This window comes from Chaetura pelagica, unplaced genomic scaffold, assembly GCF_000747805.2.
Source record: "Chaetura pelagica isolate M959 unplaced genomic scaffold, ChaPel_1.0 scaffold108, whole genome shotgun sequence".
Taxonomy (NCBI): Eukaryota; Metazoa; Chordata; class Aves; order Apodiformes; family Apodidae; genus Chaetura; species Chaetura pelagica.
The window spans coordinates 2,904,033-2,916,790 of NW_009970718.1; the positions used below are offsets into that span (position 1 = coordinate 2,904,033).

The window sequence follows — 12,758 nt, forward strand, 5'->3', positions numbered from 1 at the left end:
GTTGGCCAGTCTCTTGTTCGTGGGTCTCCCCTGCCAATCAGGCAGGGACTCTCTTCCCGTCCTGCTGCACCTTCCTGGCCAGGGTTGCTGTTTGCCACACTGTTGTGGTTTTCCAGCCTTTGCTCCTGCCTGGGGGCTGGATACTCCCTCATAGAATCTGAGATGATATGTGGCAGAGGAGGCAAGCAGACAGGAGAGGGCTTAAAGTGCCTGATGCAGCAGCCATTTTAAGTCAGTTATGACTGCTGACCTAAAGGGCATGTTATATTAGTAGGACGAAAGGTCTGGTCCTTCACATAAATAATTTTTTACATTTATTTCCCATTTAGATATTCAATTACCTTGTTTCAAAACTATTTTTGCACAGAGTTTTTTAGTTCTCTATTTTTAAAGTTAAGCTTAAATATTTTAGCATGTTTTTGTTCTACTTCAAGTTCAGTTTTGATAGTCACAGAGCATAAATTTTCAGGAATCTATCCTAAAAAACAACCCCTCACACTCCACAATAATCTTACGTAAAGCCTCAACAAAATTGAGAAGTTAGGCTAAATAAATTTCAAGTTACAGGAGTGGCATAAAAACCCCAAAGCCTTCCCTCATCTTTTGAAGTAGGTCCTGTACATGATAGCCTTTCAGTTAGATAAGAAATATAGATGACCATCAGAAACCTGTGTAGACACAAACACATGATAAAATCACACAGTCACAACTCTTCCCATTTAATTTGGGATTGCCTGATTGTACAGCATACTTATGTGCGTCCCGGAGCAAACACCTGGGTGTATTCTGCTCCTCTCTACAGGGACAACAGCACAAAAGACCATGCCCAGGACAGAGACCTGTTCATGGACCACAGCCAGGGTTTCCAGCTCCTCTGCTACCTTCCCAGTATCACCTTAGGGAAATAAAGGCAAAAGACATCTAGGTGATCATAGAATCAAAGAATGGCTTTGGTTGCAAGGGACCTTATAGATCATCTAGTTCCAATCCCCCTGCATGGGCAGGACACCTTCCACTAGACCAGGTTGCTCAAAGCCCCATCCAACCTGGCCTGGAACACCTCCAGGGATGGGGCTTCCACAGCGTCCCTGGGCAACCTGTTCCAGTGTCTTGCCACCCTCATAGTGAAGGATTTCTTCCTGATGTCTAGTCTAAATCTACCCTCTTCTAGTTTAAAGCCATTACTCCTTGTCCTGTTACTACCCTCTCTGGTGAAAAGCCCCTACCCAGCTTTCCTGTAAGCTCCCGTCAGGTACTGGAAGGCCACTATGAGGTCTCCTGCCCACACATAATGAAGACATGATGTCTGCATCAAGAGATGTCACAGTTACTGCCACAGGGCAGTACATCACATCATAGCAGGCTGAGTGACATTTTCTTAGATAAACGTGAGTAACGTTTTTTACACCTAGTCCATCTTTGGAAGTCAGTATTCAGATAAGCACTATATGCCTCTGTGTGTGTGTGTGTGTGTTTACACAAGCAAGAGAGTGCAGTTGTGTTACCTCATATTTGATGTTATCATTGAAGACATCTAATGGGTAGTATTGTTACAATCATCTTTAGCTATTAACATTCCTTAATTATTATTTTTTTTCTCTATGGAATAGTGACAGGGCAGTTGAGCGTTTCATTTCCTAAGCATCAACCAAAGCTGAAGAGCTGACTGTGACCAGCTATGGGCAGCCTGGCACATGCAGAGACCCATGAGGTGGAGCTTGCAGTGCTGTCATGGAGCACATGCTGCTCTGGCACACATCTCAGTTGCCCAGCATGATGGAAATCCACAGCAATGCCAATTAAAGGAGATGGAAACATAACGATGCAAGTGTAACCCATCATTCTTATTTTATTGCATGGACCTTCTAACATGTCAGCACCATCACGTCTCCAAATTCATCAGAGCTGATTATAAGGCTCATGTTTTCTTTAAATTACCCTTGAGATGAAAAGTTAATAAGCTGAAATGGGGTGATTGATTAAGCCTCTTTTTTTTTTTTTCTCTGGCACAAAGAATTCACCATATGCCAGAATACACAAGTGCTTTGTCCCAGCACCAAAGCTGAAACTCCAAAGCAAGGATAGAAGAAAGAAAAGATGGAAAAAAACTACAACACAATACAACACAATACAATACAATGGTCTTATGCAGAAGTTGATGTTGGACCACAGGGTTTGCTCTAAGTATAAAAATACCTTTTTACTCAAAAATCCTGAGTAGTACCCAACAAAAATGTGCTGTGTTGAATATTAGGTTAAATGTAACTTTTTTTGGTAGTGTATTTTCAGAGTGATTCTGTGGCAGTAGAGCTGAGTGCTTCCTAGCCTTTAACTGGAGTTTCAGTGCTGGAAAGAAAATGGTCCTCCTGGAGATGGAGGTGGATGGCAGTTCCTCTTCTGCCAAAGCAGATATTGAGGGACCATATTATAAACTAATTGATCTGAGTTTAGCACAGGGAGGAAGAAGATTATTACAGATTTCTGCTTTATTTCAGTGAACGATTTACAAGGCAACTTCCCAAGAAAGGTGTCAGTGAATGTGGGATGACTCAAAAGTGCACACAGACATGGACTTTGTGCCTCTGAAGTAGGATTTGCTTCCTTGGGAAATATTCATATGACTATAACCTGCCTGTGTGGCAGTTATTCCAGTGTTAAGTCTAAGCATATTACTGGGAAGAGCTATTAAGAATGCAGTAATTCCGTGTCTAAACAAGTTAAAATATTTTGACAACATTCAAGAAAAAAAAACCCAAAAGTACTCTGGTACCATTCACACAAGCATATTTATTATATAAATATTTTATAAATTACAATATTTTAATTATAAATGTAAACATTTATAGGAAAATAGTATTTTGTATTCTTATTAATGTTTACAACTAATATAAGGCACATAGTGCAAAAATACATTTCTGATGCAGAGATCACAAAATAATTACCTACATGTGTTATCTAAAAAGTAGCTGCTTACACTTCTGTGGTACAGTATTGTTTTCAATTAATACATACCGATACTTCATCGCTAACTCTGTGGATAAAAATATAATATAGCTGCCATTTGATCTACCAATTTTACTGGCATGCAAAACAGATACTTAGGTTACAGAATGCATATTGTCAGAAAAAGCATGTATTGCTGTCTGGTATATAATGCATGTTATTATGCATGTAGAACATTTTATTTTGTATACCTGAGAGTTGGCCCTGAAATGTGTTATGTTTCTTTGCATATATTTCTAAAGTTCTGGACTGTAAATTAATATAAAACAATAAATCGAAGAGCTATGTAATATTTTTATAAATATTTTATAAATTACAATATTTTAATTATAAATGTAAACATTTATAGGAAAATAGTATTTTGTATTCTTATTAATGTTTACAACTAATATAAGGCACATAGTGCAAAAATACATTTCTGATGCAGAGATCACAAAATAATTACCTACATGTGTTATCTAAAAAGTAGCTGCTTACACTTCTGTGGTACAGTATTGTTTTCAATTAATACATACCGATACTTCATCGCTAACTCTGTGGATAAAAATATAATATAGCTGCCATTTGATCTACCAATTTTACTGGCATGCAAAACAGATACTTAGGTTACAGAATGCATATTGTCAGAAAAAGCATGTATTGCTGTCTGGTATATAATGCATGTTATTATGCATGTAGAACATTTTATTTTGTATACCTGAGAGTTGGCCCTGAAATGTGTTATGTTTCTTTGCATATATTTCTAAAGTTCTGGACTGTAAATTAATATAAAACAATAAATCGAAGAGCTATGTAATATTTTAAACCTTATAATTATCATACTTTTACATTTCTGGAAGACATAATTTTAACTGGCAGATGCTAGAACTGTATTTACAGCCACCGAAAAATTAAACTGAGCCAATGGTGGACACCAAACACACTGTGGGGCTTGATGCTGCCTCTGCCCAGAGTTCTTACTAAAGGTTACTGAAAAACATGCTGAATTGGAATATAAGAAGGACACACACTGCAGCCTTTACCAATATGCCACTGGCCAGTATAAAGGGGTAAGGTGTACATGGAAAGTTTTAAAGTAAATATATATTCATATAATCACATACAATATGCTACACTGCTTTTACAGTTTACAGACATTGCTTTTACAGTTTACTTGGATGAGAGTCAGGGATTTAAAATCAGATTTCCAAGTAATTTGTTTCCTTATTTTCTTTTCCTGTAACCACAACAAAACTAAGCCTTAATGTTTAACATGTGCTATAGAGACTGCAAGGGTTAAACCAGACTTCTCAGGATTACTGCTAGTATTTGAGCACCACAAAGAATATAACGCAAGGGATGGGGAAAAAATGGTTGTCCTGACAGAGAACACACAGGTCTATAGAAACCCTCTCAAGGATGCTGGTTACCCAATTTTCTTCTGTAAATTACTGACAGATAATACCTAAAAGGTTTCACAAAATTGGAAATATTCTGAAATATTACCTGTCTCCTATATATAGCAATAACTCTTTCCTTTTTAGAATAGCTAATCAAGAAAACCAGTAGAGTATAAATTTTACTGAATACTGCATAAAGAATTGCACTGATTAGTTGCAGGTACAGTATTAGAAGAATGGTACAATTTCAGGTATTACCCACAGTAGTAACCTCAGTGCAATTTACTTGCTAGCGTTTACTGTACATTGAATGAATGCCTCTCCATTAAAGCCTGAAGGTTTGTGATTGTGATTTATGCACTTGCTAGCCCACAAACAGATGACAGATCCCTGAACAAACACTGAAGAAAACAGAAATTCTTCTCTTGTAGTGAGCATTACAGTAATAAGCATTACAGAGATGAAAGAATTAAATAAAATATATATACACACAGCACCTACAATTTGCACCTAAATGGCAGATGTCCCTGTTTTGATGCTCTTACCACATCAGAGTTCTCACTGTGTTTGAAGTTGGAGACCAATAATTGAGTTAGGAACACATTTTCCACAAAATCCTCCACATCTTCCATATATTTTAGTACCATCCTGGGAATTAGACAAAGAGAACAGTCAATCAAGAAAAGCAATTGAAATGACAGTTGCACGAAAAAGCTCCCTGAGGTTTGCACAAAAAAGACCTTTCAGCAAATTTTACCTCCAAATATTAAATCAAGAGACAGCATCAAATTAGGAAAACAGGCACAGAGATCCTTTATCAGTATCACTGTATGCCTTCTTTCCAAGCTCACCATTTAATGTTGTCTTAAACTGTATGGGTTTCCTTTGTTGTTTGATTGGTTTTTGGTTTCCGATACCAATCAAGTTGGAGGCAAGCAAACCATAAGGATCCTTGGCAGCAGGGTGTCTCTAGATAAATGGTGTTTTGAGGTGATTTGGTTGGGTTTGGGTTTTTTAAAATTATTATTAGATATCTTCAAAGCTTGTAGTAAACTTGATTAGTATGACAACTGGCTCTTAAAGTCAGCAAGAGATGGGTAGGCAGGCAGTGTTGATTTGGATGATATTCTGGGTGGTGTGAGATCTTTAAGAGTAAATTATCAGGCCTAGTTACCATATTACACCTGGAAGAAGACTTGGATGGGTTAGAGACCTTGAGTGTTATGATTCACAACTGTCTTTTAGAAGGTGGACATCTTTGAACTGAAGGCACAATATTCCAAGCCATAACAGCAGGTGAAGGAGAACAACATCGACTTACATGTGATTTGTGTATGTCAGAAGTTGCATAGTTGCCCTGAGCAATCCATCTAACTGTACTGGATAATCTCAGACCTGTCCCAGCCAAATTAATGCTGAACTGTCCCTAACAAAAAAAAAAGGAAAAAGAAAAAAGGTAAGATACAGAGCTGACAAACAGAGTTCAAAACACTAAACCACTTCACATTGGCATGTCTGCACCTCTCACTTAGGGTATATCTGGACATTAAGTACTGAAAGGTGTGTACTTAACCTGGATTAGTTACACTGTGTTATACTCTCTTTTTTTTTTTGACACTCAGGACATAGACACATGAAGAAGTTATCCTGCAGTAAGCAGCACCTGTACATCTGCATCTGTCTACAGAGTCTGAATACAGAACTAACATCATATCTGCAAGCATTTGCATGGGTATATGTATGTGTGCATGCATAAATGTACAACATTCAGCCTTTATTGTGATTCAGAGAAATTCCTTCATAAAAATTCAGTTTTTTATTGTTCATTATGGCAGATTTGTTTTGAGAACACTTCTCTGTAACTGAGAGTGCAGGAACTGAGGCCTTTGTACTGTATTAAAAGTGCTGGTTTCAGTGCAGTTCTTATAGATGGAAATGCATCCTTGTAAAACCACATAAGCAGAAGGACTTCCCAACAGAAGTGGCAGATGGCTCATAGATGTGAATTACACTAAGCACAAAGAGTTTGCAGGTTGAAGATAGTGTAATAAACTCCAACAGTTTTCTTGTCAGGGGTTATATCTGCCTAACTTAGATACTTCATTTGTACTGAAATTGTACATAAATTGTCCCTTGCTACCCTAGAATGCATCCACCCACAGAGCCTGTCTTAAGTTTAAGCACCTAGGATAGATGGACAACTGGGATTCACCTCCATGCAAGTCTGAGCTAGTTGATCTTAACTCTGTTTGTAATCAGTGAAAAGAAATATGCATTTCCAGAGGATCAGAGAATGGCTGACCTCATTTGAAGGTGTCTAATAGGGTGAGATTAGCTGAACTTTTTTCTAGGGAATCTCATTTCTGCCAATGGACTGGAGTCCATTGGAGGCAGACTAGTTCAGACCAAGGCTCTGTCTGCATTAGCAAGAAGGACATGGCAGTATGATTTGTGGAGTGAAGATGTTGGGCCAGAGAGCTCAATGTCTGTATCCAGCACAGAGAATGGGGTTTTACTTTGGACTAACTCTCATCTAGTCCCATAGACTGAATCCTTATTAGCAGTTGGGGTGCATTAAGGCCCTTCTGGAGCTCATTGTTTGATTTAGTTTCATCCAGAAAGCATCCTATTCATGTCTTCCGAGACTGCTCTGTGATGTGAACCAATAAACACTAAATTGGGACAACAGAGATGCAAGCACACCAATGGACCTATAAATTTTAAATTATACTGCTAAACAGGATTTATTTCCTCTGGTAGTCTTCAAAGATATGAAGAGTCAGGAGAGAACCAGAAAAGATAAAAATTCTGCAGGATTATCAAAAAGGGAAGTTACTGGAAGGGAACAAAGACTGAGAAGGGATTAGGGAAACAAAGGATACATTAAATCCAGGGGGAGGGAGAGTAAAACATGAAAAATGTAGGAAGATGATTATACATACATGGAGCCTAGAGGGAAAGTGTGCAGTAAACAACTGGAGGGAGAAATAGGGGGAAAAAATGGTGAAACAGGAGAGAAAGAGGTTAAGAATAAAACTAGCTATTAATTTTATAGACTAGACAGAAGAGGAGATTGTTTTGAAGCCTTACAGTTCTAAACCAGTCCCAGTGATTTTTTTTTTAATTTTTATTCCTCCTGAATGCACATTTCAAATATTCATAAATACCTGTGGACATCTGGCAGCACTGTAGCAATCTCCAGCTGTAGCAAACGGGACTGCTCTCCCAAGTATAGTCTGAGCAAAAAGAAAATCTGTGGCTAGAAAACAGAAAATTACTCAAGACTGAAACTGCTGTATTAGAAGGTCAGGTGAAAACAGTGTGAAAATGCATTAACATGCAAGGTTTTAGATTTGCTTGGGGTATGTTTTTTGTTGCTGTTGTTGTTTGTTTGGGGAGGGTTTCCTGTGTATTTTGATTTGGTTTTTTTACAAAATATGTTTTAAAACAGTCCATTTTGCTGAAGCACCATCAAACTAACCTATAAACCCAGTTTCCTTTCTGAGATAGGAGCGGGGTAGGAGGAGGATGAATGTGTGCTTGCATGCGGCTCAAAGTCAGATGGTTTTGGGCCACCTTCAGGCAGAGGCTTGAAAGTGCTGCAGGATTCCCTGTCCATTTGGCATTTCTCTCAAGGTCTGAGATGGTGGCTGAGGTGGTTCCAATGGTGGTCTAACGACACCATTGGAAGATTTTCTTTAGGCAAATATGCCAGGGACTAAAAGGAGATCAAATAATGGGGAGGAAAAAACCTTAAAAGCTGAAGCTAGTTCACATATAAAATACAAATCTGCAAGATTCATGTCACTTGACAACCTGGGACACACTAAGAAGGGAAGTAGTTATGGTTTCTCCATATTTTTTTTCTTTGAAATTCCCATTGAATTCCTAAAGAAAGTAAGTCTGTTTATCCACAAATGGCATAATTGGATCTATAATTAGGTCAAATGAGAATTTCATTATCAAGACTAGTGCAATTTCAATAGAACATTGACACTGGCTAAAACTGCCAAAATGCTTACTTTTAATTTGCATGGAGGCTACATCAAATCTGATTTTGCTAAAAACAGTGAAGCCAGCTGCAAGGTAATCATTTCGACAGGCACAGTCTTGCCTTCTGCTTCCATTGAAAGGACATTCATATGGATTCTGCAACCTAGGGAATAGTGAAGATTTAGTTTTCCTTTTGGCATTTTTCCATAACACAGAATCACAGTGAAACAGCACTATGGTTTGGGTTGGAAGCGACATTAAAGATCATCTAGTTCCGTATAGTTTAATGAACACTATTTCAGCCTAGAAGTATCCACATTTTTGCATTCATATACCTGGATAATAAAAGCAGAAAATCAAGGCAAAAAAATCCCTACTCATCTTTTGTCACAAAACTGTTATTTTATTATTTTATTTTAGAAGAAATAAATGCACTTTATAAGGTTACAAAACCACTTTTGTACCTGTATCCATATACTTCAGAAAAGTTGTCTGCTTCACCTTTTACCAGTGTTAAATATTCTTTGGGATTCTCTAAGTGCATGCCTGAGCAATAAATCTGCAAGAGGAAATACAATCCTTTAGCAAAATCTTTATTGGAAAAGTACTATTTCATAAAAATCTGTGCTTATTAAAACTGATAAATATTAAAAGTACCTTTATCATCCGTCCCTTAATGTTAAGTAGGTATTCACCATCCTTTCTAATCCCTTTTTTAATCTGGATATCTTTGCAGGTGGTAAAAATTTCACCTTCAAAATGAATGAATAAATCACATGAATATTTTATGCATAGAGCTTAGTTGTAGGACATACTTGCATAATTTAAATGCATAATAAATGTATAGCTTTTATATAAATAACCTGGGAAAACATTAAGTGCAGCTGAAAATTGCAGCCATCACTTACATTCTTCCCCATGGCAGATCTTTCTGGCATCTGGTTTTAGACGTGGCTGGCACAAGTCACTGGATAAGCCATTTTCAGTTGTACATTCTACAGTTCTCTCCTGTATCCCCACTCCACAAGACACTGAGCACTAGATGTGGACAGACATCAAGAGTTAGTTTAGAAGGCAGCAATTAATTAACATAATTATGTCAGCAAATTAGTTTTGCCATTCACTTGTGTTTAAGACAGCTATCAAAAATCAGCCTGCACATCTGTCCTCACCTTGGTCCACTTTCCCACTCTCCAGGTAGCTGCTTGTGAACATCCTTTGATATTACATCTATAGATGTATGGGGATGGCTCTACTGGGCACTCTGGGTACACCACAGCTCGAAGGCCACGGGCATGCAGATTTGGAACAGAATGGATTCCAACACAGTATGTGATCCTTTGCTGGTAACCAAACCCACAGCTGGCTGAGCACTGAAATAAAATCCCCAAAATCAGGCATTACTTCTGTGAAACTATACCTTTCTGCAGCCCTTCCGTTACAGGTAAGTCAGCTCTGATGTGACTTTGGCAAAAGCCTCTAATCTGCTGCGTGGCACCTCAGGGCTGGTTCATCAGTGTGCAGAAGTGAAGGTGTGCCACAGTTATGCATGCAAGGAGATTCTGCCCTCTTCTCAGAACTCACAGAGGTTCCAGAGAAGTTCTCTCTCAGCTGCAGTGCACACACATACACACATTTGTAGCTACTGCAGGTGTGGAAGGGAAATAGGCACTCATCCATCACTTTACTGAAATCAAGGAAAGGAATTGTGTTTAGTGAAATTAGTTCAGTGAAATTAGCTTGCAAGAGAGTAGGCCCAGCTGCCCTCTAGCTGGTGTTCATTGGTCCCAGAGGGCTGCCACAAGACTGATAAAAGCCACTACAATAAATCATGGCTGATTGGAAGGTTCAATGCAGAGAAATTTTAGGCACTCCTATTCAGATGAAAATATATATTTTTTTCCTCTGCACACATAATTCACATTTACAGCAATATAATACTCTTAAACGTAAAGATATACAAAAGATGTGTGAGCAATATAATCACTTTACCTGGGACAGTTCTCCTGTAAGCACAACATACTTAGAGGGAGCTATTCTGCAGTTTTTGGTTGATGGGGGCTTAGTGGCAGCATCACAGAACCTTTCATCCACTTGGAGCTGCTTTTCATCCACACACTTAACATTTCGGTGTATTTCCTTCCTTCTATATGATGCTGAGCACTGAGTGGGAGAAGAACAGTCACGGGTTTTATACTTAAACTAGCCATGTACAGAACAAAGTTATTAGCCATTTGATACACACCAGTAAAACCCAGAAAGCAACAACCCTTATGGCATGTGCTGGAAAACCTCAAAAGGATGGAAACTGCACAGATTCCCTGGGCTGCCCGCTCAGCTGCCTGAATTGTCCTCATGAAGAAAATGTTTTTTATGAAATCTAGTTTGAACCTCTCTGGCTTCACCTTACTCTCATTGCCTCTTGCCTTCCCACTGTGCGACGCTTTGGAGAGCCTGGCGCTGTCTGCTTGGTACCTTCCTTGCAGGGGACAGAGGGTGGACACAGTGGGCTGGTGTAACTTTCAGAAACACCTGATCTTTTAATGGCACAGAGTAGCTCAGAATATTAGGCATGTAGGGAACAACCCAGTCATGAAATAAGCAGGACAGGCAGAGCAATTTTTTTCGTTCTGCTTTATACATTGGTCTTGTAGACTTTGTTCTCTCTAGTATGAAAATGCACATTTGTTAGTTGAATGATGGCTGCTGCTATCAGCCTCCTGGCTGCAATCTGGAGAAATGCTAGATCTGAATTTTCTCTGCTATGCTGAGACTGGTGAGGCAAGGAAATGACACATGAGCACTCAGAGCTGAAACAGCTGGGCAAAATATTACCAGTTCAGTGGAGGATTTACTGCTCCGGGAGTGGAACACAGACAGATAAGCACTTGAACAATTATTAATACTAGATGCATCAGGCTAGATATGAATCTGGTGAGAGAAGAGAACTGAACACAGGAATTTTAAGCAGACAGCAATATGTATGTGAAAAAAGTTATGAACTGGTCAGAAGAATTAGTGAAACACAATTCATTTGTAGTGGAGAGCTCCAAATACCCAGCTGGAATATACAAATGTTTGATGGGAAAGGAAAATTCACCCTCATTCTCTGAAAGTGTATATTTGTACTAAAAGGACATTCTGAGACATTTCCACTAATTCCTAATTTTAATAGCTCCATATGGGAAGAGAACACTTGGAAAAAACATGCATTGTCAGCTTTCCCTCAGTATAGCTTAGCGGAGGAATATATATGTCCATACTGCATTAATGTGACCCAGGTTTTTCAGAATGCCAACAAATTATTTCTATATTAACAGCAGTCACTTCTGCAGCATTGTGTCCCTGAGACTTTTGAGTCATATTGAAAATTTCAGGGGGTTTGCCCCAGGGAGTTTGACAGTGCAGATTATTAAGATGCCACAACTGCACAAACTGGGCTTTCATTTAATGTTACAGTAAGAGGCAGGCTTTTCTGTACACCATTTCAGGTCTTACATATAATTTTTTGTTTTCTTTTTTCTCTCTTTATATATGTTTATTTGCATAAATGGATACAGAAGGTAATTAACTTTTAGCATGCAGAAAATAGTCTACACATCTTTAACAATGACAGCTCCCTCCTGAAGGTATCCTTTAGATTTTCTTAAATATAAAAATGCATATTTAGTAGGAGAATGCTGAACTTATTCTGCATATCCTTTCTGGTAAGTCTTCCACACAGATAGGTTTTACTATCAAGTTTTTTATTTCCAGCTGACATTTGATTTGTATTTCTATTCTTAAAAAGTTATTTTAAAATAGTAATTCATAATTAAGTTTTATTAAATATTTTGTGTAATATGGAAAAAACCTTTGTATTCAAGATAGAGTTTTATCAATAGGGATCAGAGTTCCACCAGAGCTTTTGTCCACAACAGCAGACAAGCAAATCCTTTGATGAAGCCTTTGAACATTTTTTGCCACTCTTTTTATTTTTGCAAGCTCGGCCTTTAAAATATCCAGCACGGTCACTCGTTATTCTGCAACATAACTATTAGAAATGTATCCAAATGTGAAAAAAAAAAAAGCAAGAAATAAACAAAAAAAAAAACAACCAGAAAAAAACCCAAACCACTTGTGACATCACCCAGTTACTTGATACAAGTGAAAGCCTTACTCACATCCTGCCATCCCCCTGCCACCCAGCGGTGCTGCGGGCAGGCAGGCAGCCAGCAGTGCCTCTGGCCAGTGGGCCGGGGATCACGACTGCACATGGCTTCAGTCACTTGACCCAGGCCCTTCAGCTGACAGTAGACATCCCTTTGCTGAATTCCCACTCCACAGGACACAGAGCACTAAAATTGATCAAAAAGAGGAGTGTGAAATGAGACAGGCCTCATT

The 12,758-nt window shown here is 38.5% G+C and overlaps 1 protein-coding gene across 1 annotated transcript in view; it reads right to left on the reverse strand.

The window, feature by feature from the left end:
• Positions 1–4,940: 4,940 nt before the first annotated feature.
• ADAMTS20 (ADAM metallopeptidase with thrombospondin type 1 motif, 20) overlaps positions 4,941–12,758 on the reverse strand; it is an 88,932-nt gene continuing 81,114 nt past the window's right edge. The window contains exons 30-39 of the mRNA XM_010006297.1: positions 12,539–12,712; positions 10,368–10,538; positions 9,548–9,748; positions 9,284–9,413; positions 9,033–9,127; positions 8,840–8,934; positions 8,405–8,538; positions 7,550–7,641; positions 5,704–5,808; positions 4,941–5,030 (exon numbers count right to left, since the gene is read on the reverse strand). Coding sequence (XP_010004599.1) covers positions 4,941–5,030; positions 5,704–5,808; positions 7,550–7,641; positions 8,405–8,538; positions 8,840–8,934; positions 9,033–9,127; positions 9,284–9,413; positions 9,548–9,748; positions 10,368–10,538; positions 12,539–12,712 — 1,287 coding nt within the window. The remainder of the gene's footprint in view (positions 5,031–5,703; positions 5,809–7,549; positions 7,642–8,404; positions 8,539–8,839; positions 8,935–9,032; positions 9,128–9,283; positions 9,414–9,547; positions 9,749–10,367; positions 10,539–12,538; positions 12,713–12,758) is intronic.